The 24,143-nt window shown below is 45.6% G+C and overlaps 1 protein-coding gene across 1 annotated transcript in view; it reads right to left on the bottom strand.

The window, feature by feature from the left end:
- Positions 1 to 24,143, bottom strand: part of LOC135907286 (medium-chain acyl-CoA ligase ACSF2, mitochondrial-like) — a 145,332-nt gene that overhangs the window by 67,355 nt on the left and 53,834 nt on the right. Inside the window, exons 3-5 of the mRNA XM_065438975.2 lie at positions 20,990 to 21,118; positions 7,956 to 8,009; positions 4,615 to 4,733 (exon numbers count right to left, since the gene is read on the bottom strand). Coding sequence (XP_065295047.1) covers positions 4,615 to 4,733; positions 7,956 to 8,009; positions 20,990 to 21,118 — 302 coding nt within the window. The remainder of the gene's footprint in view (positions 1 to 4,614; positions 4,734 to 7,955; positions 8,010 to 20,989; positions 21,119 to 24,143) is intronic.

Here is a 24,143-nt window from a genome sequence, read left to right as displayed (position 1 = left end):
GGGCTTGGCGTTGAATGCTCTGTAGGACACGGATATTAGTTTTGTTAGCATTGGACAGAACTGCTGTGCTATGTCGCAAGTATCCTAGGAAAAGCGTCCTGTATAGTGGAAGCAAAGATGCCACTGATGTGCCCTGCGTTTTATCGGCAAGAACGCCATCCCCTCTGGGGTGCTTGAAGAAGCCTCCTGTGTGCCTTGCAGTTCCAGGAATTGCGAAGGAGGCTAGCCTGACCACCGCGGCTCTCAAGCAGATCACACTGGAACTTTTGCATCGATTGTACGCTAATCGAATCTACGTTTGCACGGACAGTTTGGTCTCAGAAAGTAAGACGTGTACCACTGTTATACCATATCAATCGGTCGTCATCAAGTTTAAGACTTCACACGTAACAACACCTACAGGTTCCGAACTAGCCACTCTTCGCGCTGCTGTTGAATACATAGAAAAGGATCCGTCTAGCAAATGGGCAATATTTTATGATTCAAAAGCAGCCCTCCAAAGCTTGCGAGGTTTACGACATGGTAATTTGTCATTGCGCTCCGGAAGGAAGACGTGATATAATCTTTCAGTGGCTGCCGGGCCATTGTGGCATAGTTGGCAATCATCGCGCCGATGACGCTGCCCGACGTGTGCAGGCTGGAGCACCGAAACTCTTTATACCTTTATCGGGAGCAGACGCTGCAAGAGAGCTTCGCAGTCTCGCTCGTACCGTCACGTTCAGTTACTGGCACACACCGCGTACCTCTAACCGTAGTTTATGCAGCCTCGACCCATCACTGAAACTGAATATACCAGCAAACCTTTCACGACGTGACGCAACGCTGCTGTGTCGGCTGTGGGTAGGAGTAGTATTCACTAACTCCTATAACTATCATTAACAATCGTATTGGAATGGCGGACTCACAGATGTGCGCTAAGTGCAAGTGTGAAGAGACCAGCGGTAACCTTCTGTGCCACGGCTCTCGAAGGTTGTGTACAAGGCGCCCGTGTTGGAGCCGAAACGTCTTGGTTTGTTTTATTTCATTGTTTTTGGTCGGCGTCCGTTTTACCCTTGACAACGTTACTTTCCAGTGTGCCTTGAATAGGCTGAACGATAGGCCATTCAAAGAAGCAAATGCTTTGGGAGCATGTCCTCGCAGTTCATAGCAGAGAAAGCCATTTGAGTGCTTCTTCAGTAGCTAAAGGCAACAGACTTGAGCGTCGGACTGTAGACATTCTGCACTTAATTTCGTGCATGTGAAAGGGCCATATAAACTCATGTCCTCTCTCTCTCTCACTCCCACATACCCCTCCTCACATGTATGGTAGTAAACTAGACTCAGCCTGGTTAACCTCCCTGCCTTTCCTTCCTCCCTTTCCCTCTCTCACGAAGCGTTATGCCCCATAAGTAAAAGGTCGTTTAATGCGGCAATTGTGAAGATCCACAGATAGGGAACCACCAATCTTTTTTCTTCCGTATCACGTGGTACCAGGCGGTATGCATGATAAAGGCGTGCTACAGTTTTTGCAATAAGTTGTAGGATGATCGCCAGCTCAGCAGGAATTATCGTGAGTACTCAGTGGTGGTCCGTTTGTGCAGGCCATCTCTCGTCGAGCGGGAGAACAAGTTGCAGCTTCACGCAAGCGAGAAACGCTTGATAGTCATAGAGATTAGATTTTCACGCGCTATGTCTCAAAGGTCATGGCGCTAAGGTGCCGAAGATGGGGTAGGGCGCTCGATACCCGTTCGCATTTCAATGTGGGCTCAACGCCAAGAATGCTCGTATACAGTGCTTCGAGTGCACTTCTAAGAACCACTGCGACGTCCCTAAAAGCCAATTGTGCGCCCTTGGAGTGGTAATCACCCCAGTTGAAATGTTCTGAAAATTTCTGCGCGCAATATAATCTAAACTGTTCAAGTTTCAAACCGGGACGACTAGAACGGCTAGAACGACTAGAACGGCCGGCACCACCGGATGACTCCCATCATCCGTGAATGAGTATTCATGGAAAACATGGGCCGTATAACGTAAAACCATTCAATACGTTTTTATTCCAGCCTCCTGACGTCACATTTGCGTAACCGCCGACGCACGCATTGGGCAGTCACCTAAAGGGCTGTCCGAACAGACCAATCAAACGCTCTCTTCGTTCACAGGAATTCACTTTTGTTTGCTTGAAACACGAATAACATTGCCTACACTGAGCGGCTTGTCTTACGTAATTGACTGACAAGAGGCGAGAAGCACTCTCATGTGGACGGGGATTCGATGGGGCCGAGCCACTGCACTGAAAATGGATAACCGGATGAAGAGGGATTGGTCCGCTTTCCCTTACTTAGCTTGTGGTGGCTGGTCGAAAATTGCGGCGGCATGCAACGGAAGCTTAAGAATGACGCTAAAACGGATCCTCAGCAAAGTTGAGTTGGCAGAACGCGGTCGTAAACGTGCCGAAAGTGCTCGGAAACTCTACAGAGCCACGCAAAAAGTTTTATTATACGCAAATAAACCCATGCTTTCCGGCAGGTGCGAGTAGCCAGTGCCTGAGCGACTGGCGGCAGCCATCTTTTATTCCTTTCGGAACGGGGCAGCCTGCGGCTCTTCAGAAAAAAATTCACTTTTGTTCGGCATATTATTGCATCTTTAATGCGTACACGTTACTTTGACGCGGGGAGTTTTTGCGGTTTTTGTGACGTCAAGTGAGAGACAGATGAAGTGGGTGCAGCCCGAAAACATTTGACGAATAGCCGAGGGCTAATGGTGAAAATACGTCGAATCAGAAATATATATTTTTATTTTGTTCGGTCAAATCATGCATAATCCGTGTCTACACGTCATATCAGATCGGGAGCTATCGCGGTTTTCATGACGTCGCGTGACAAACAGGTGAAGTGGGGGCGGTGTAAAAAGTTTTTGACCAATCGTGGAGGGCTGATTGCAGAATTGGAATAGAAAAGCTTGGATAGTTTTACGTTGTAGCGCCCCATTTCAACGAATTTTATATCTGCAATGAAACCCGCCCACTTTTGTTTGGTCGCCCAGCAATGCGCAGTTTCCGCATGCTGTCATTTAACAAAAAAGTAGGTAAACTGACGTAGGGATGGTTGCAGGAAACGTTCGCAATGGCCAATGAACAATCTCGTAAGGATAAGTCTTGCAATTTATCGTGTCGCTAACTCGCAGCTGGCACCGTTGAACTTCATTCAGATTCCCGCGTGCTTCTGATAGTCGCGTGTCCTGCACCACACACAGCTAACACGGCGTGATAAAGAAATTCTGGTGCTCGTTGATGTGCGTGTACTGAGCTTTCTCATTGGCTCATGAATTCGAGGTAGGGCCAAGTTCGGTAGCATCTAAGCTCCGTCCTTTAGTGAAGTACTATTACTTGATAGTTGTTCCAATGCGGGACGATGGTGATAATTACTTATCAGGTACTACGGCAGCTATATAAGGTATTACAGTGAAGGGCGTTCTTTGCCTATCCTGCCGGTTCTGCTGGGGTGCGGCTGGCTGCTGCTGCATCTCGGCGGATATGTTTTTTGATATATGTATTTGCTCGGGATGAAAGTACGAGTGAGCGCCATTTATACTCGCCGTACGCTGATAAAGTTGTACGCATAGGTACGCCTCTGTTCGCTGCTGCAAAAAAAATATATTCTTACATAAGACCTAAACATTTAATTTCGTCTCACTGTCATTTCTAAAGCTTATCGACCTGTTAATTGACCAACTTCTTAGATTGGACAACTTAGTTGATGTACTTAATTTTTCTCGATTTAGCCATTTGGTAGGTACCTGTGGTTGTGCAGGGATTGTTCGCCAATTCACCAGACTGGTTATATGCTATTGTGACTCAAGCTGACTGTTGCTACTTATTTGTCCTTGTTCTGTGTTCGTTGACTTGTCATTGTCTTTCTGTTCTCGACATGCATCACACATCACCTTCGTCATCGTGGCATCTCTGCGTAGACTTCTCGCACTACGTCCGCCTATTCTGCTGTTTCAATTTTCCGAATAGCTTATGAGGGCCGTAGTGCATAAAGACAAAAACTGCCTGAAAATAGAGCATTGGCCTGTGTAGGGCGTAAACCAACAGATTGCATGCGATTTATGGTTGCCTAAGATTAAAATAAGAGCAATTGTACTCATCCCAGTTAGTTATAAAGCGACTAATTAAACGCTTCATTAAAGCTACGCTTCACAGAAGTTGCAACGATTGCGTTTGGATCTCCATAAATTTTGTTTTTTTTGTGTGTGTATTAATTGACTTATTTACATACTATCCATATTCGACAGCCATCGACCGAAGTAGGTCTGCAAAAATATTGATTAGTGTCTTTTAGAAGGCGGTAGAATCATGGGCCGCTGCGCCAGAGGCTGGAGAGTGGATCTAATCACTCTTTGTCTGTGGCAAAAAATAAACATAGGAGATATCAGTGCGCTATGACGAAGTGTTCACTTTAAAGTATTGATCATGCACCAAAGAAACAGAGGCGGGGGCAGACAAAGTTCAATTTGAAGTGTTGGATTAGTCCACTGGATCTTGGTGCAATAAATCAATTTCGAAAAAGCTGCGAGAGTCCCTATAACAAATTTCGCAGTAAAAATTTCAGACTTTTCGGTTTAGCTTCTTACTTGGCGCAGTTGAGCTGCCCAGGCTTAGAATGCCTGAGTTCAGGTATGAGCGTGGAGAGCATCTCATAGTAGTTGAAGACCTTGAATGGTTCTGCAATGAAGACGCCCTTGAAGCCCACCTGCCGTGAAAATAGAGACAAGAAGCAGAACGAAGGGAAAAATAATTTATTGGCTCAATTATGATGTGTCTTTTTGTAATGCGTACGCACCAGGTCACGCATAAGACCGCTGACCACACTACCATCGCTAACAAAGAGTATGAATCTTAAAACTCCTAAGAATATTATTTCGGCGTGCGTTCAGAAAGGCAAAAATGAAAATTGATTCGGAATACGTATCGTTTTCACCCAGAAATTACCGGTGTCATAGACGCTGGTATGTTACACAACACTAAAGAACAAAGGTATAAAAATTGAAAAAAAAATCTGAGGGCATACAAACGGGCGAACACGAACTGCATGCCCTTTATTAGGCGGAAAGAAAAATAGTGCCAAAAGAATGCACCGTCTATAATAAAACAATAATAATAAAATAAAAAAGCAAAGTATTGTTAAGGCAGGCTACCTAGTTTTAATTTCTTCCCGCTGTTGCGGCATTATAAAGACGGAAGTAAATAGCCCTAATAAGATATTCCAACGTTGCGGAATTACAAGTGTGAGCGAATAAATTGCAAAACGAAATCCTGCAGATCCAATGAGTTGGAATCTACTGGGTGCCAACTATCATGCACCAAGATTTGAAGATGTGCAGATGCCACGTAGCTGAACAGAAACAAGACAACGCTATTTGCCATCGCTTGGCGATACTCAGATTATTTCTTGCATTCCGCCTAATTACATATAGTTAGTTTAAATTACTTAATCAGCTACTCAGATATCTTAACTAAATGAAGACTGTCAATGAGAAAATTGCAGAGCAACATGAAAAGCTCGCGATACAGTCTTCTATTGCTCTATACGTGCTGCATAAACGTGTTTCTTCGAGCGTGTAGGAAGCTCCCGAACAGACGCAAAATTACCGCGGGACTGGCCGCTCGAGGCACTTTGAAAAAAAATTTCTTCGACCTCGTCGTTACCAGCTCACATTGGTGATGTTTACCGGCTTAAGTCGTATGCCTCTTCTTGCTCCTCGAGTGCATAGTAAGAGCCACGATGACGCTTCCGCCACTGGAGTGTGATGTTTTACGGAGTGATGCGTACGTGGACGAAGAGCAACGAAGACGAAGGCGCGTGCACGCGCACCGGATCTTCTCTTGCAGTGGCTTTCTTGGTAATATTCCGTAATTATATCCTTCGCCTACATTCCGCCACTGTCACAATATTAATACACGTGCATTGTTATAATTTTTACCCGGGATCCCCGTTCACTGAACTATCACTCTGGCAGCAATATCGTTGTCGCGCAAGACATATTTCCCGCGTCACCGACTTGCCGCGTGCACTGGAGCTTGTTCCAGAACTAATGCGAGCGACTGCTTTGGAGTAGTGCGTGAGGAATATAAAAAAATGCCGAGTTAGCTGCTCGAAAAGCGTGATTTTATTTCTGCGAACATCAACCACACTTACCACTGTCGTTTTGCCTAAGTGTTGCTTTGCTTTCGATTCTCAACTGCGTTCAAAGGACAGTTTTCAAGGTTAAGCTTTCTTTTTAGAGGTGACTTCTTTCCTCCTGAGCATGTCATATCGATGTCACAACATATGCAAAGAAAAATGCAGACATCGCTCACTTCAACTTCTACGTTTTCTCATAAATGGGCGCGGGCAAAGGCTGTCGAAAGAAAAAAGCTTGCGTGAACTGCCAATATGTTAACTCTTTCCACTTCAGCAAAAAAAGATGGATTTGCTAATACTAAAAAGTACAATTATATTCCGACGTACACGAAGATAACAGAGCAAGTGATGCGAGAGTGCGTTCGTTGCAGTTTCTGCATGTTGCCATTTTAATTTACCTTTACGCTCCGCGATGGCTTAGCGGTTATGGTCTTGTGCTGCTAAGCACGAGCTCGCAGGATGAAATCCTGCCAGCCGAGGCCGCATTTTGATGGGGTTGAAATGCAAAAGCGCCCGTGTGCTGTGCCTCGGACGCAGGTAAAAAAAAAAAAAAACCCGGTTGTCCAAATTATTTCAGAGCGCCCCGCTAAGGCGCCCCGTAGCCGCCGTGGTTGCTCAGTGGTTATGGTGTTGGGCTGCTGAGCACGAGGTCGCGGGATTGAATCCCCGCCATGGCGGCCGCACTTCGATGGCGGCGGAATGCGAAAACACCCATGTTCTTATATTTAGGTGCACGTTAAGGAACCCCAGGTGGTCGAAATCTCCGGAGTCCTCCACTATGGCGTGCCTCAGAATCAGGTGGTGGTTTTGGCACGTGAAACCCCAAAATTTAATTTTAATCATATATATATATATATGCATCAGCATCCACTTGGAACTAAGCAATTGTGCGAGGCTTCCTCTCATGAATGAGTTCGTCAGTTTTCTGCGGTTATGATAAAACTGCTTTTCGATTCGGGAATCAGTGTCGTTCGACACTGATGATACTAGGAGGCCTTCACAATGACGATCATCGAGTGAAATTTGTAGACATGGCACCACACGCGTAGTTACAGTAGTTCATTGTCATCGCGGTCTTTCTATAAAAATTGTTCACAATGCCGTGTATTTCTTACTATAAATAAGAACAAGTCTCGTTACGTGTACAAGTTTGCAGGGTCCAATATCATTGCTAGTGCTGATGCTTAGGATGATCAATAAAAATCACATTGTAGTGCATTTCGTCAACTCTTCTTATGGCCGAGACATACTTCTTTAGCCACACGAACGAGCTTGTAGCCATTGCCATATGTGGCAATCCAGCTTTGTGCCTTAACAGAAATGGTATGTACCAACTGACCAACTGCGTACGATGCAAAACATCCTGGTAAAGTGCTTGGGAACGGTAATACAGCAACATTTAATTCGCCGACTGTTGGCTGTGTTTGACGCTTGTATCGGTGCAGTTTCTGCTTTCAGCGCTTAAAATATCCGAAAAAGAGTCCATGGTTCTTGGTTCTACAATATTAAATTGTGCTAATTTGTATATCAACCGATCAATAACATTAAAACCGCTAATGTATGCATAATTTTGTACAGTTGAGATGTTTCAGGACTTATGGACATGCTATGGACTCCTGTGTTATAATATGCGAAAAAGAGAAAAAGAACTTTGGAGAAATATTGTTTATATTCTTGGAGCGGCGACTTGTAAGATTGAGAGAATTCGACTATACGGTTTGAAGTACGCATGAAGCCGCACGGAAATAAAAAAAAAAAACAGAAGGACTGAAACGCTAGCTATTAACTCACCGTGGTCAGGCACTTTTCAAATTCGGCTGCCGTCAAAGCAAAGTGGGCACTTGCCTGAAAAATGAAAAAAAAAAAGATTACACAATGCGATCCTTGAGACGGAACATTCTAAATAAATTTAGTCAATATCTATAATGATAGCGCAGACCCTGAATATGTTCATCGATTGATCTAGATTGCACTCGCAAACAGCTTTCTGCATGTGAGCAGAAAGCCAATGAGGCACACCAGAGCGCTAAATGCTGCAGGTGTGTAATGTGCTTATTTAGGGATTTTCGCAATGCAATGTCTGGGCTCTGGAGCAAAAAGCAGAGAAACATTCGTACATTACAGCGAGGTCATGGTAAAGTCAAGCATAGTTTGCTGAATTTCAAGTCCACTGTAAGGTCGCTCTGATTGTTCGGGTTCTTAAGTGTCACGAATCGGCCTCGTGCTTTGTGTATAGAGAGGGGGTTCACTCCCCCCCATGTCAGCGGGGCGACAGTTGCTGTGTTATCTGGGGTCACAGGCAACGCGCGGGGTTGGGTGACGCGTCGCGGCAGGTGCCAGGCGGGCGAGTGCCGATTCCTGGAAGTCGGTATTGTGCGCACGATGTTGGCAGTCCGCCGACGGGTCACACAGACCAGCCTTGAAACGGACCGCTGTACAAGGTATTGTGAATCTGGCGCCCGCGTGCCTGACTAATTGGAGGCGCCGCCGAGGTTAAGCAGGACTTAGCAACTCTGACCCCGTGCCGCATGCAGTGAGCATGGACCTAATCGGCTACGCGTCCGGAACGCAATCGCCAGCCTTATTGTTGGGTGCGACTGCCTGTGTGGTGTCGAAGGCCAGCTTACCGTGCACGCTGTAGGAATGCGGGGCACACGTAAAGAGTGCATTCAGACGACGGCGTCTTGGAAACACGCACTCGGAGAACTTTGTCTTGTAGACAATAAGTTTGAAGGACAAGGAGGGCCATCCGTCTCCCACACGGCCAAACTTTGAGTACAGCGGCACTTCGTGGTGTCGATGCCCCTGCTTCCGAGACATTTGCGGCCTAGACGCCGTTGGGATTTGAAACGGTCTAGTGATAACTTGTTCGGGCCTGGGGTGTTTTGCTGAGCCCGTCACTAACTACGGAGAAATGAGAGTGCAGCGGAGTTTTGGCGAAAAAGGAAAAGAGCTTTGTTTTCCAATATGTTTATTTTTAAGAGTAAGCCCATCCCTGTGGGTTGTGGCTTAACAAACGGTTGACTCTGATTGGCAACTGAACCTGTGGGACGGGCCAACAGCCCTACCGCCCTTTTTTCTTTGTATATTTGGGCTATAAAAATTGGGACGACATGCTGTCCCTCAGACTTCGCTGAAATCAGGATTGCTGATAGATCAGTGAGCCTCCGTACTATGTACGTTAAAACGAGTCTGGGCTCTAACAGTCATTGAGACAGTAGAAGAGTGAGACTTTGTTTCTCAATTGTTCAAGTTTGTAATGTATTTGTTTTACCTGCCATGTATACAGAAAAGTTCACGTATAAATATTTCTTGTACATCTGACCTCATCGTTTCCTGCCTGCGTTTGATCAACAACTGCCGATCATCATCCGAGAAGCTTCAAGTTCCAACGGTGAAGCGAGGACGGAGAACGAACGAAACTTTACTTCCACCTTTTGTACAGACAGACAGACAGACAAAGAACGCTCCCTTTTTCCCATAGTGCTTTCAGCGTTAATCTTCATCTCAACTTATTTATAGCCTGTGCTAAACGCTTCAACTATAAGTAGACTGCTCCAGCTGAGGATTCTAATTAAAAGTGCATTCTGTAGAAGTGGCAGCCGTAGGTTTGGTGCAATATTAAAGTAGGTTGTTGTACTTGTTGATAGCTGAAGCAACCTAGGTGTAGGTGCCGTGTCACTACAACGGGGGATACCATGCTTTCGTTGGCGCTCCAATTTACCGTTCATGAATGGCCACCCTCAGCTTGCTTTGAGCGAAGCAAAGTTCTTTTGAAATTTCAACATAATAGAAAAGCACTTTTAGACAATTCTAGGCAAGCCTAAAATGACATATGGGAGTAAGGCGCAAGATAATGCAATCTATTAAGTACTGTTCACTGCCGTTTTCAGCAACTTTTTTTTTACAACCAAGTATTGTTTTACAGTGAACTTAAAGAAAAATAATCAAAAGATAACTAACCTTAAGGATATGGCTTTCAACAAAAAACATCAATCGTGGAGTCCTACAACAACTTGAGAAATTTCAAATAATTTGTTACGATGTGCTGACACGCTGGATTCTAACTAGAAAAAGCCGCGTTATAAAATTATTTGTCGTGTCTACATACCTTGCTTTGTATATGTATGTATATATATATAATCACTGGAATCAAAATGCAGAACGGCGATATCTCTAATCGACGTTTGAATTAGCGCACATATTGCAATAAACGAATTGAACCTCTGATTTCCAGATGCACATCTAGGTAAAAGAAGTTGTAATACTAGCACGTGTTTTGAGATAAGCGCAGTCAAACTTGTGCGAATATGCCCTGTTGCTTAATTAATGCTCTTAATAGAGTGCCAACTTAGAGTGCCAATAGAGTGCCAATTTAGAAGCTCAAACATTACTGGGACATCAGTGCATTCATTTGCACACTTTGCGAACGCCTATATTGAATCTCGAGTCCTCAGAATTCATTCTAAGTGAAAATGACTTGAGGAGTCACCGGCTGCATTGTAAATTGCAAAATGTACCATAACGTAGTAAGTTTGAAAGGTAAGTAACGAAAATTCCTTAACAGGAAGCTTTAGCTCGGGCCCAACTCCGACGCAGCCTATTAAAATACATGTAAAAGGCAAAAACGTTTTTCTTAGGTAACCCATGTACCGATTTTAATGAAATTTATTGCATTTAAGAGAGAAAGTTAAATTCTACTTATTGTTGGAAGGGGAATTTCGATTTAGGGCTTTATTTCATTTAAAAAATTTTCAAAAATTCACAAGTTTGAAAAAAATATCCGCAACAAGTTTACAAATTAATAGCTCTGCATCAAGAAGAGATATCTCGCTTCTGTAAACGGCATCTATTAGATCATTGAAAGCGGACAAATTCGATAAGCAATTTTACATCTTACGTAAACTTGTTACGTTGTTTACAAGGGTTCTGCAAAAGCTGCATTTCCTTATTTTTATTTCATTTTAGATCTACGTGTAGCATATCAATTTTGTCCGCTTTAGATGTACTAGCAGATGCAACTTACAGCATTGTATTATCATTTTTCGTTGCTGAGTTAAAGAGTTAAAAACTTGATAATTTCGTTTTTTGAAAATTAGCGATTTTCGCCAATTTTTAGTAATACATTGAGGACCTAAATGAGAAACTCGAAACTAACAGTCATTAGATTTCACGTATTTCTTTTAAATGCAGCAAACCTCGTCAAATTTGGCGCAGTGGTTGCCGAGAAAAACGAATTCTCCTTTCACATGTATTTAAATAGGAGCACCCGAGCTAAAGCTTCCTCTTAAACAATCACATGTCGATCTTGATTTTTCATGCAAATAATGTCTGCTTGTGAGAGTAATCTAGATCAATAAGTAGAACGGCGCTACAAGCCAAAGGTGATTTGAAGAAAAAATTGTTAAAGGTAGAAACACCCCGTATATCCTGGTAGCCTTTTAAAAAACCCGAGTTTAAACAATACAACGCCATATTTGTTGTATCAGTGTCCTTGCCGTTGACATATTTCCAACGAGTTCTTGCGAGTGTAGCCTGTTAAGCTGTGGTTTTATTTTGTTTAGAATTCTGAAGAAAGCCTGCGAGACCTGAAAAGGTGCCAGGTGACAAGGCGCATGAGCACTGTGACACTAATGTCCTCAAACATGCTGCAAACAAACGGTCAGTTCGGCAGGCAGACATGATGCGTGAATGCGCTCTAAAAGGAAGGTTCAGCTCAGGCTCAACTTCAATGCGGCTGACTAAAATGCATGTGAAACACTAAAACACTTTTCTGAAATTACTGCTGGAACAATTTTAGTGAAATCTGACGTAATTAAGAAAGACAGCTATATTCTAGTGACTGTAGCAAGCAATATTTTATTTATAGCCTTAATTCGTTACAAGAATTTTCAAAAAATTGGTAGGCTTGAAAAAAAATTTGAAACACAAAGTTTACAAATGCCTAATTCTGCACGCAGAACAAAATTGGTAGCTCTGTGAACTGCACCAATTAGGCAATCTAAAGTGGACTAATTTGGTTTATTAAGTTACAGTTTATATGGATATGGTATCTTGTTTACAAAGGCTTTGCAAAAGGTTACTCCCAAAATAACACATTTCACAGGAATGCATATAGTATTAGTCTTGTCTCCTTTACATGCATTAAAAAGTTAATTTTACAGAATTTTTTTATATCGCTTTTATTACACAGTTACAAAGTTGTAGAGTTCATAGTTTCGTTTCTTTAATTTAACAGTTTAGCCGCCGTGGTTGCTCAGTGGCTATGGTGTTGGGCTGCTGAGCACGAGGTCGCGGGATCGAGTCCCGGCCCCGGCGGCCGCATTTCGATGGGGGCGAAATGCGAAAATACCCGTGTGCTGAGATTTGGGTGCACGTTAAAGAACCCCAAGTGGTCAAAATTTCCGGAGTCCTCCACTACGCGTGCCTCATAATCAGAAAGTGGTTTTGGCACGTAAAACCCCATAATCTAATTTTTAAATTTAACAGTTTTCCGCCATTTATATAAAGCTATCAACAGCCTGAATAAATATCGGCCGCGTACAGTAACTAGGCTTTAACTTGTTCTTTAAATGTAGCAAACCACATCACATTGAGTATTGTGATTGCCGAGAGAAACTACTTCTCCTTTCCCATTTATTCAGATAGGAGCCCGAGACCTAAACCTTCCGCTTAAGCAACGGCGATGGATCGAAGACAACGGTCTTGGCTTCTGGTTTTCCCGAGATCACTTGTACGATGAAGCAGTAGGATAGCGACAGAGAGCGCATGACAATTCTTTACGCTTTGTGAGCGTTTTTGCTGTTGGTACAGTACGCGAAGATCGAGGCTGTTTTGATGCTGGCTGGCGATGCATCACATACAGTGGGTGCGGCCTATGGCTCTCATTTTTGTTTTTAAATTTATTCATGCCTTCGGTCTGCGTGCTACGTAGGTGACTTGTTGGATTGGTGTTCGAGTCATCAATACGTCTTTTGCATTCCGCTGTGGCACCGCCTTAGCGGGCTCCGCAAAAAATATTCTGCACGGCGTCGGCGCACCGCGGGACGCCCCCTGCTTCTGCTGCACTCCCTGCAACGACCCATTATCGGCGGAACTGGCTGCAATATACGCTGCATGCGGCACCGTTTTCAAGTCTGCTTTTTCAGCGTTCTCTCATCACACTGCTTACAGAGACTCCCAGGTCTCCATAAAGACCTGCGCCCGTCTGGACTTGTGCAATGGTGTTGTTCTTTTGATAAACCAGGCGACCTGAATCGCCAACAAGGGTGGCTACACTTTCCACCTTGCATGGATACCAGGTATCGCTGGAGTCGCTGGCAACCGAATGGCTGACTCTCCGGCAAGGAAGCTTCTTTCCTGCCCCTCAGAGACTCGGCCACAACTGCTTTACGACCCATACGCCGTCGATCCGGACACAGTCATGGCAGAGGCGAAAGCGGCCCCAAGGGCCATGCTTCGGAACATCCTCCCGAAAATTCCTACGCCTCTGCCAGGGAGCATTACCCCTGCAGAAGCCACACTCTTGCGACGCATCGTCACGGAGACAGCAGTGACAGTAGCCAGCCGCGCCAGGATGCGCCTTCAGACCGGAAAACGTCTGGAGGAGCACTTGCCGCACCAGTCCAGGGAACCAGCAGCTGGACGAGCAAAGTACACTCTGGGGCCGCTCGGCTCTCACCGAGCATTGGAAAAGGGCGACGCGACAACCCCCTTCCCCCCCCCCCCCCCCACTACTCTGAGGCGTCAGGATGTGGACGCCTGGCGCTTTCCACCTGGTCCCCTCGAGAGACGCCGCCTCATTTTCCAGTTACTTCACCGATTTCTACGACTCCGAAATCGTCAATATTATCCGAATACACCTCCTCCTGCGGCCCTCCCTCTGTCCTGATGGATCCACTTCCTGGGGAAGAAAATATTTGATGGTCATTTTAATAAACGTTTTAACAACAAACAACAACGCATAGGTTTACCGTGCATGAAGCGAGCTTAAATGTTTTTGCTCATTCGTCAGCCTTTGTGATTTTCGTTTTGTGTGGCCGGGCGCTTTCTGGGCACCACACCAGTGGCGACCACTCTGGCGTGACTTACAACCGCGAGTCGTCGAAATGTGATTCACGGGCTGTCGTACAGCTACGCCGACAAAACGACTCACCTTGCGATGGGCCGTTGAACGAATACATTGCAACGTAACGCATTGCCACAGCCCGTATGCTTGTATTCCTGTTGAATTGAATTCTGGGTTTTGACGAGACAAAACGACAATATAAATATCAGGCTAGCAGTTGTTGGTGAATCGGGATTAATTTTGATCACCAGGGGATATTTCACGTGTCCCCAATACACGGGAGACGGACGCTTTTGCATTTGTCCCCCTTGAAATGCGGCCGCCGCAGCCGGGATTTGATCCCCTGACCTCGTGCTTAGGAGCCTAACACCATAGCTACTATGCCACTGCGGCGGGTAGTATTCCCGTTATTTTTATTTAGCCGTGCTCAATATTGTTACGCGAATGAAGGATTAAGGACTGGAGACTATTTACAAAGTATATTTACAAATGATAATGCAGCGCTAGCCAGTTCAGCCGACAGCTCGAGAGCCAGAGAGCGTTCGTCGTCTTCCACAAGAAACGGCAATATGCAAGTATCAATATGAATCCGAACATGGTTCGGACGCTGAAATGCACGGACAGGCCACCCACATCAAGTTCGTGCCGCTCTGGGTTCGCCTCGGTGGCAGTTAGAGGTACACACAGCCCCATGTTCAGGCATTTTCTACTGTGAGACTTTCGCTGAACGTATGTCATCAGCACGATGAAAACTGATTCGATAGTTCAGTTTCGGCCATAAATCGTTAAATGAGGGATAATGAGCGGAGTGCGCTTGTACAAAACTAGAACGATGCATTTGTTTACATCGGCACGTGTACGGCGACCACTTGCCGTGCGCTTCAAGTACAGCGGAAACCGTGCATCGATGACACGTAATGATGACGAAATGCTGAAAACATGCAAGTTTGCGCACATGAGAAGCGTTGTATCACACTGAGGCGGGCAGGCATGATCGTCCCGGGCACTTCGAAAACGAGGACTAGGTTTTCGTATATGTTATGCAGAAGGTGGTCACCGGTGGTTTTGGTTGCTGGGCCTTACTTTTCGTGCTCTTCATCAGGCATATAGTTCGCATGTTCGACAGTCTGCGAAATAGTCGGCCGAATGCTGACGTCGGCGTGAGGTCGCCTCCTTGTCAGCATCGGTGTCATGTCTCATATACTGGGGCGGGCGCGTTGCACGTTAACCGAATAGCGTTGTGATCAGCTACGATTTGTACCGTAACAAAGCGCAAACACCTCGTCATCACCACTGTTCAGAAAATACGAGCTCGCGTCTGCGTCGTCTATGCTGCAGGCTACCTCCGCTATTGCATACGCACGCGTAGTCGGCTACCACGAACCACCGATACCGTATAAAAAAAACGTTTCCGTCACTCACCGCTAGGGTACAGCGCATGCGCACTCGGAGCATGCGAAAGAAATTTCGCTGCGTGCGAGCCTCTTTTCCCATGCTACTTTTAAACATGTCGCACGCTCTCCTTGGAGCCTTTAAAATAAATTATTTGGGCGTCAATACATCGTCCTAGAATATATGTATCGAAAATTTTGACTTTTAGCTATGTACTTTAAAAGCTGAATAGATATTAAGGTTAAACATTGACACGTGTACATGTTTATCTTTTCTTCAGGGACTGCATTTTATTCGCTAGCAACTTAATGATTTTCCTCAGCGAAGGACACGCCGGCATTATTTGAAACTTTCTTGACTGTGATGTTGATTCTTTTTGTTGTGTATGTTTTCGATGAATATTATATTACTTTCTTGAAGGCGTGCGCGCACCATCGACTGCGCTGGAACCTTCGACGACTCATGTGTAAAAGCCGACGCGCTTGACCCGTAGACAAGATTTTCGACGATCGCCGACTTTGCTCGCCGCTGTCGTTGTGCCTGAGTGTAACTTCATATGGTAGAGCAGCTGCCCCGAAAAGGCAGTGATCCCGGGTTCGAGTCCCAGACCAGGACGATTTTTTCTTGAACTGTGAGGCTTCTCTTTCGGGGAACCGTATGGGTTTCCTTTATAGCAATTGCTACGAACAGGTGGATGTCTGATTTTTCCTATATTAGTGAGTGTATTAATGACCAGGAAGTCGAAAGCTTCTATGGAGACGTGGAATTGGCGGTGGGTGAAGTCAAAACAAGATACACTATACTGATGGGTGGCTTCAATGCCAAGGTAGGCAAGAAGCAAGCTGCAGACAAGTCAGTGGGGGAATATGGCATAGGCATTAGGAATAGCAGGGGATAGTTATTACTAGAATTTGCAGAACAGAATAATCTACGGATAATGAATACCTTCTTGCGCAAACGGGATAGCCGAAAGTGGACGTGGAGGAGCCCGAATGACGAGACAAGAAATGAAATAAACTTTATACTATGCGCTAACCCTGGCATCATACAAGATGTGGACGTGCTCGGCAAGGTGCGCTGCAGTGACTATAGGATGGTAAGAACTCGAATTAACCTAGACTAGAGGAGAGAACGGAAGAAACTGCTACATAAGAAGCCCATAAATGAGTTACCGGTAAGAGGGAAAATAGAGGAATTCCGGATCAAGCTACAGAACAGGTATTCGGTTTTTACTTAGTTAGAGCACCTAAGTGTTGAAACAATTAAAGACAATCTTACGGGCATCATTAAGGAGGGTGCCATAGGCGTCGGTGGTAACTCCATTAGACAGGATACCAGTAAGTTATCGCAGGAGACGAAAGATGTGATCAAGAAACGCCAATATATGAAAGCCTTTAACCCTACAGCTAGAATAGAACTGGCAGAACTTTCGAAGTTAATCAACAAGCGTAAGACAGTTGATATAAGGAAGTATATTATGGATACAATAGAACATGCTCTCAGGAACGCAGGAAGCCTAAAAGCAGTGAAGAAACTAGGAATTGGCAAGAATCAGATGCATGCTTTAAGAGACAAAGCCAGCATTATCATCACTGATATGGATGAGATAGTTCAAGTGGCTGAGGAGTTCTATAGAGATTTATACAGTACCCGTGGCACCCACGACGATAATAAAAGAGAGAATAGTCTATAGGAATTTGAAATTGCACTAGTAACGCCGAAATAAGTAAAGAAAGCCTTGGTAGCTATGCAAAAGGTGGTGGCAGCTGAGGAGGATCAGGTAACCGCAGATTTGTTGAAGGATGGTGGGCAGATTGTTCTAGAAAAACTGGCCACCTTGTATACGGAACGCCTCATAACCTCGAGCGTACGGGAATCTTGGAAGAACGTTAACATAATCCTAATCGATAAGAAAGGGGACTCCAAAGACTTGAAAAATATAGACCGATCAGACCGATCTTGGAGTGCCGACTGGCGTGATTTTCACAACAGAATGCGAAGAAGGCGCTACTGAGCTTCCTCGGATCAAGAGAACTACTTTAACTACTGGGACACTCCTTCCTTCCTTTGAGTGTGTGCGTGTTTCATTTTTTCCCCTTTCCCACATTTTCCATGTATATGCCCTTTCCTTTCGTGTTTCTTTGTTGTTTTTCTCTCCCCGTTTTTCTTTATTCTTTTATCTCTCTCTCTTTCTCTCAAAGCAGTAAGCGAACACCACGCCTTGTGTTGGCTGGCAGACTTAAAGGATCCTTCGATATCGACATCACCGTGGTCTATAAGTCCGAACGGAAGCATTCTGATGCCGAGTGCCAGTCGCGCGTCCCTATTTGCCTGCCACCGCAAGGCGAACTGGACGATGTCGCGTTCCGAAGAACGATAACCGCACACGACTTCGCCGCACAGTAACTAGCAAAGCCGGAGTTAGGCAGCCTTGTAGAGTATTTAGAAAGCAAGACCTACTTTTCCCTAGGATATTCCGGAGCGGACTGTCGTCGTTTTCTTGGCAGAACGACGTCCTCATAAAGAACTCGTCACTCAGCGCTAGATGCCTTCCCGCTATGCCTAGATCTCTGTTGCCCGAGATTCTACATGCCGTTCATGACCATCCTAATGCTGTGCACCTTGGATTCTCCTGTACTCTTACGGGGATACAGAAGTATTATTGACCGCACCCGGGCGGAGACGGCGCCCATTACGTCAAGACAGGTCGGGACTGTGAGCGACGCAAGACACCGCCAACAAGGCCGGCGGCATTGCTACAACCAGTCGAGCCTCCACGCTGACCATTTCAATAGCTCGGAATGGACTCACTTGGAACATTTCCGACATCAACAGCCGGAAATAAGTGGATCGTACTGGCGACAGGCTACCTTACCCTCCTCGCTGAAGCGTAAGTTCTGCCGAAAGGTAGTGCAGCCGAAGTGGCGAAGTTCTTCGTCGAGCACATACTGCTGCGACATGGCGCCCCTGAAGTCCTCATCACCGACAGAGGAACGACCTTCACAACAGAGCTCACTCAAGCAGTGCAGCGAGACAAGCCACAGGAGGACAGCTGCCTACCACCTGCACATGAATGGGCTTACGGAGCGGCTAAACAAGACCCTCGCCGACATGTTACCCATCTACGTCGACGTGGAGGAGAAGGCATGAGATGCCGTCCTTCCGTACGTAAACTTCGCTTATAACACGGCTGTACAACAAGCAACCCAAATCACGACATTTAAGCTCGTTTACGGAAGGAACCGGACGACGACTCTCGGAGCCATGCTGCCGCACGTCCGTCACAAACCGAGAAAATGCTGACGCCGCCGCCTGTCTGCAGCGCGGTGAAGACGCACAACTTGCCCGCCTGCGCTTCAAGAGCCATCAAAGGAGGGAAAGCCGACACTACGATCTACGATGACGCCACGTAGAGCACCGGCCCGGTGACCGCGTTTGGGTTGGGACTCCGATACACCGACTACGACTTAGTGAGAAGCTTTGGCGACGTGATTTCGGACCCTACAATATCATTTGAGGTATTGGCGCACTGGATTATAACATGTCATACAGCATTTCGCAATCATAGCGACGCCACTCCCTACCTGAAATAGTCTATGTTGTGCCCCTTAAGCCGTTCTAGCAGCGCTAACGAACTTTGGGACTTTGTTTGTTTATTGCTTTGTAATTTTCACTTGAATAAATGTGCTTTGGTTTTTCGCTCTCGTGTTATGTTAGTAGCATCGCCACGATGATTGCAAGAGGGGGGAATCGACACGTCTAATTATGTTTCTTTTTTTCATTGATTGGATTTCACCCGATAACGTCATTGCCATTTCACCCGCGAGTGCATTTCACCTGTGATAGCTTAATGCCATCGCTCAGCACGAGACGCGCTGACATTATTTGGAACTTGAATGTTGTCGTTCATTCCATCTGTTGTGTATGTTCTCGTCGAACCTTGTATAATCAGATTATATGCACGACAAGAATGGTGCGGTACTATCTGGAAGGCACGTGGACGCCATCAACGATGCATAATAGCGGACACGCTTTACCCGCAGATCAGATTTTCGACGATCGCCGACTCTGCTCGGCGCTATCGTTCTGACATTGGTTCTGACGGAGTGTTGTTTTGCTGGGCACAAGTTCGGCCAATAAAAGTTAACGTGATTCATAATTGTCGCAATTGTGTTCTTCACCGTCACTTCAACGTGACAATATTGACAAGTGTACTTGTTCATCATTCTCTTGTGACCACTTTTCACCGTCTAACAAATGTTAACGATCAGCGCAGGGCGCGCCTGCATTTATCAAAAGTTTCTCGGATGTTACCGATGGTCATATCCGCTGTCTGTTGTCACCGAACCTTGTGTAATATGAGTGTATGCGCGTGGCTAATTCTATAGCATTTGCTGGAAGGCATGCGAGCACCAGCGATTACTCTGGAACCTTCGATGACTCACGTATAAAACCTCACACGCTTCCCCCACTGATCAGATTTTCGGCGATCGCCGACTGTACTCGCCACTGTCGTTCTTTGAGTGTAGCCTGCTTTTGAGGGCACAGATTTGCCCAATAAAACGCTAATTTCGTCATTCACAGTTTTGCAGCTTACTTCACCGTTACTACTACTTTGCAAAATAGACCTATGCTTATATTAAAACGCTTTGTGTTACTCAGAGAATAATGAACGATAGTGAGTTGGTTGCATTCTTCTAGCACACACCATAATATTTTAAGACTTGGCACAAGCTGTCTTAACACCCACTAGAAACTAGCCCGATATTTCGAACATTATTATCTGATAACGCGACTAGTATTTTCATGGAACAGTTTATGTAAACATAGCTGTTGTTTGCATTTGTCTGGTATTTTAACGGTACGTGTTAATTCATGATCAATAGCCTTGGCTACACTGCTTACCAAATCCATAACAAACAGTGATGCTCTATTCTCTACTCTATTCGTGCGTATTTCAGGCATCGTCAGGACATATCACTTCGTTGAACCGAATCAGCGTTATTTTAACGACAAGGCTACCACTTTAGATGTGTTTAGTACGAGCTGCGTTTATAATTTGAATTAATGTTTCTCTCGTAATGAAGAAGGTTTGAAATCAAGTGTAACGCTTCCACAAAAGGAACGTGTTTTGATGAGGTTATCTTCTCTCTAAAAGCAAAAACAGAAGTTTAATGAATGACAAAGCGAAGATGCCTTCATAATGATTCGATTCGATTATAGTTTTCTCCGTCATACTCAGTCTCGCCAGAAAACCTTCTGTAAAACATAAAGCCTTTTAAAAATCTATACTATTTCTAACAAACCACAGTCACCGACTACACAAACAGATATTGTGCATGGAAAAGACAGAAATGTTACTCACGGAAACTATTCCAACTTTGGCCATCGCGGCAGCCATCAGGATCCAGTTGAAGGTGTTTGGGGACCATATTAGCAACGTGTCTCCCTTGCAGAAGCCTAGAGAAAGCAGGCCCTGGGCTACTCGGTCAACCTAATGTTTCGTGAAAAAAAAAAGACAGACATGAAAATTTAGTAAGAGTTCCTCTCGATAATGTGATTGCTGATTTTTAATTTATTTTTAAGGTTATGCGAGAATTAGAACATAAAACAGCAAAATCCTAACCCGAGGCAAACTGCGCTTCTCTTTAAATACGTGACAGGTTAGAGTTACAGACTACTGGGGGCGAGGACCATTACAGGAGGTGCCGGCGTTGCCATCGTTCTTGCGTGGACAGTTGAGCCACGTGACATTGCTTCGCGTCGGCGAGAGATCGCGTGGCGTGAGAAGGGTCATCTTATTCAACGATTTGGGGCGTTTAGTTTATTTTCAATGTCCGAAAGCTTTGCGCTTTATCACTGCATAGCTCTGAATGTCGTATAAGTGACAAGAAAAGTTGCTCAGGGGATGCCATTGAAGGCGCTCATCCTCTAGTGTTAGCTAGGGTGATCGGGATTTGCTCGTCTTTCGGTCGGATTGTAAGGTTGCCTCAGAAAGTAAATGGAGCACGCGAGCGTTGACTGAACTGCATCTCTGTGCAATATCAGGCACATAAGAAATATGCGGTGGCTGCGCGATACACTTTTGACCGATGCCTCACCGATGGCGCAGGCGAAGCAACGCTTCTTCCGACATTTGGCGCTAAGGGATGTTTTACGCCTACTCCAACCATTTACAGGTGGCAAGGAGTTCTTGCGAAGCGTTTGCTTTCTGCACACCTGAGCTTTAGCTCTTGTGAAATTTCTTTACAAATTCCTTTTTTTTCTCACTTTGTATATTTGGAAATTAAGTGTAACCTTTCCACAAAAGGAAGGTGTTTTGATAAGGTTACTTCCCTGCAAAACGAAAGAGAACGTTTAATGAACGAGAGCGCGCAGACGCTTCCATAATATTTCCTAATTTTTCAATTCCATAATAATTTCCTCCCTCATACTAAGTCTTACCATGAATCCTTCTGTTAACAGCGCTATTTTTAAAAATCTATACCATGTATAATCAAGCCACGTGTTAGCTGGCTGCACCTAATGAGAGAAGTGGGAGTCCATCGCATTTGGGAATCACTGAACCAAAGCGCGCCACTACGGTGTTCCCGGCGACAATCGGCGATCGCCGACAGTCGTGATCGTCGCATGCCTCAAGAAACGAATCTCGATGAGCAGTAGCCGCATCTCGATGGGGGCGAAATGCAAAAACGCCCATGTACCGATGCATTGGGTGCACGTTAAAGAACCCCACGGGGTGGAAATTAATCCGGAGTCCCCCACTAATGCGTGCCTCGTACTCAGATAGCGGTTTTGGCACGTAAAGCCCCCCCCCCCCCGCCCCCTCAATTTATTGAATAGTTATGAAAGAAATCTCACGCAGTGCCGCACACCGCACATGCAGGAATCAAATGGCTCTGTGCAGATTGGCTTGACAACGATAAGCTATAGTGCAAGAACCTCCCCTAGCTTACAACAGCTTGATTTGGGCTAGTTAGGGTGCATTAGTTAGGGCGTAGGCACATTTCAGTAAATTTGTGGGAAGGCAAAAAGAAAAAAAAGTCAGGAAAGAACGGAGACTTTCAACTGAGCTGAAGATATTCCGGCCGCTCTTATAGAGGGGAAAAACCGGGCGCATACGGAAAAAGCACGTATGTGATTATACATAACAGCGTTGACCGTTGGCAAAACGCTCCTCCGGCGGAGCCGTCGTTGAGGCTGTGATGCAATGAGTATCGCTTGGTGACCTCAGATTTTTTGTTGCGTATGCTCTGTAGCACGCGGAGCCGCTGGTAGCGTGCGGAGATGCAGTTACGCGTTTGAGCAAGTAACTCAGAAATCATCCCACCCGCGCCAGTGAGGGCGAGGGGCAAGAAGGAAACCGGTTTCGAGCACGTGCGGTAGATGGAACAAATGTAATGTTAGTCCGCGCTCGCGGTGCAGCGTAACCGGTGGTCCACGTCCGCGAATCGAGATAACGAGCGTGCCCCTCAACTTCTGCTCACCCCACAGATTTTCCTATAATTATTATTAGAGGGAACTCCGGCGCTGGCAATTTTTCAGCCCCAATCGACATGAATGGTATTGTGTGGATTTTTCTTATTTAATGCTTGTGGCTTTGCTTATTGCGCTTTATCTACCTTCATTGCTCTAAATTTTCGAGCAGTCTATACTTTTCTAATTGCAGAATACTCTGCGAACACGCACAGTCGCTGCTGATTGCTGCCGCTCAGCCTGTTGATATGGGCCAATCGAAACGCGGCAACTGTATCGCCAGCGCACTGGTATTCCCGCAAGCTATTCATAAGGGCATGTTATGCCGCTCGCCAATACATGCGTCCGAGGCGTAATGGGTTCAATATCGGGCTTCTGTGGTAGACGTCACGTGTTCTAATATCGTGCAATCGGATAACTGAAATATAGTTTATTTAATTGCTTAACACATATTACTTTGCACAAGATGACAAGTTTATTACGCGTCAATGCCATGCTTGCTGAACCACCCCGCGTGACGCTCCCGCAGACCCCAGAATTCCCTCGTGAAATTATTCTATGAAACTGTCTGGCTCGTCCAGTCAGTTGCTCAGGTACAGTACTGTATGGAAGCCACACAACTAATTATTTCGAGCCACGTTCGATACCCCAGCGCTTCGCATGTCGCGCGGCTGACCGGATTGACACACTAGCGCGAGCCCCAGCCTCCGATATCGTGCCCACCCACCATGGGCCTGACCGAAGTTGACACAGATGTCCCGTGGGGCACGCCGGTTCGCAGAGCGCGGGGCGTGGCCTAATCCTGACATTAGCTTACAAAGGGGGAGGGTGAAGATTCCCCTCCTGGGTTAACTTCCTCCATTAGTTCTGCATTCGCCCATCACTTTCGGGTTCCAATACCGCGTTTATCTTCTGGGGCACCTGTGCGTTCATTTAGAAGGGAGCAACAAGATCTGACCTGCGCGAAATTACGGGAGTTAGAGCTGTTCTTGGCTATCTAGGGAGAACTAGCGATTTCTCCGAATTTTATAACAAGTAAGTTG

The sequence above is a fragment of the Dermacentor albipictus genome, chromosome 7 (genome assembly GCF_038994185.2).
Source record: "Dermacentor albipictus isolate Rhodes 1998 colony chromosome 7, USDA_Dalb.pri_finalv2, whole genome shotgun sequence".
NCBI classification, from domain to species: domain Eukaryota; kingdom Metazoa; phylum Arthropoda; class Arachnida; order Ixodida; family Ixodidae; genus Dermacentor; species Dermacentor albipictus.
Note: the sequence above shows the minus strand (reverse complement) of the source record. Positions and strands in the feature narration are given on the sequence as shown.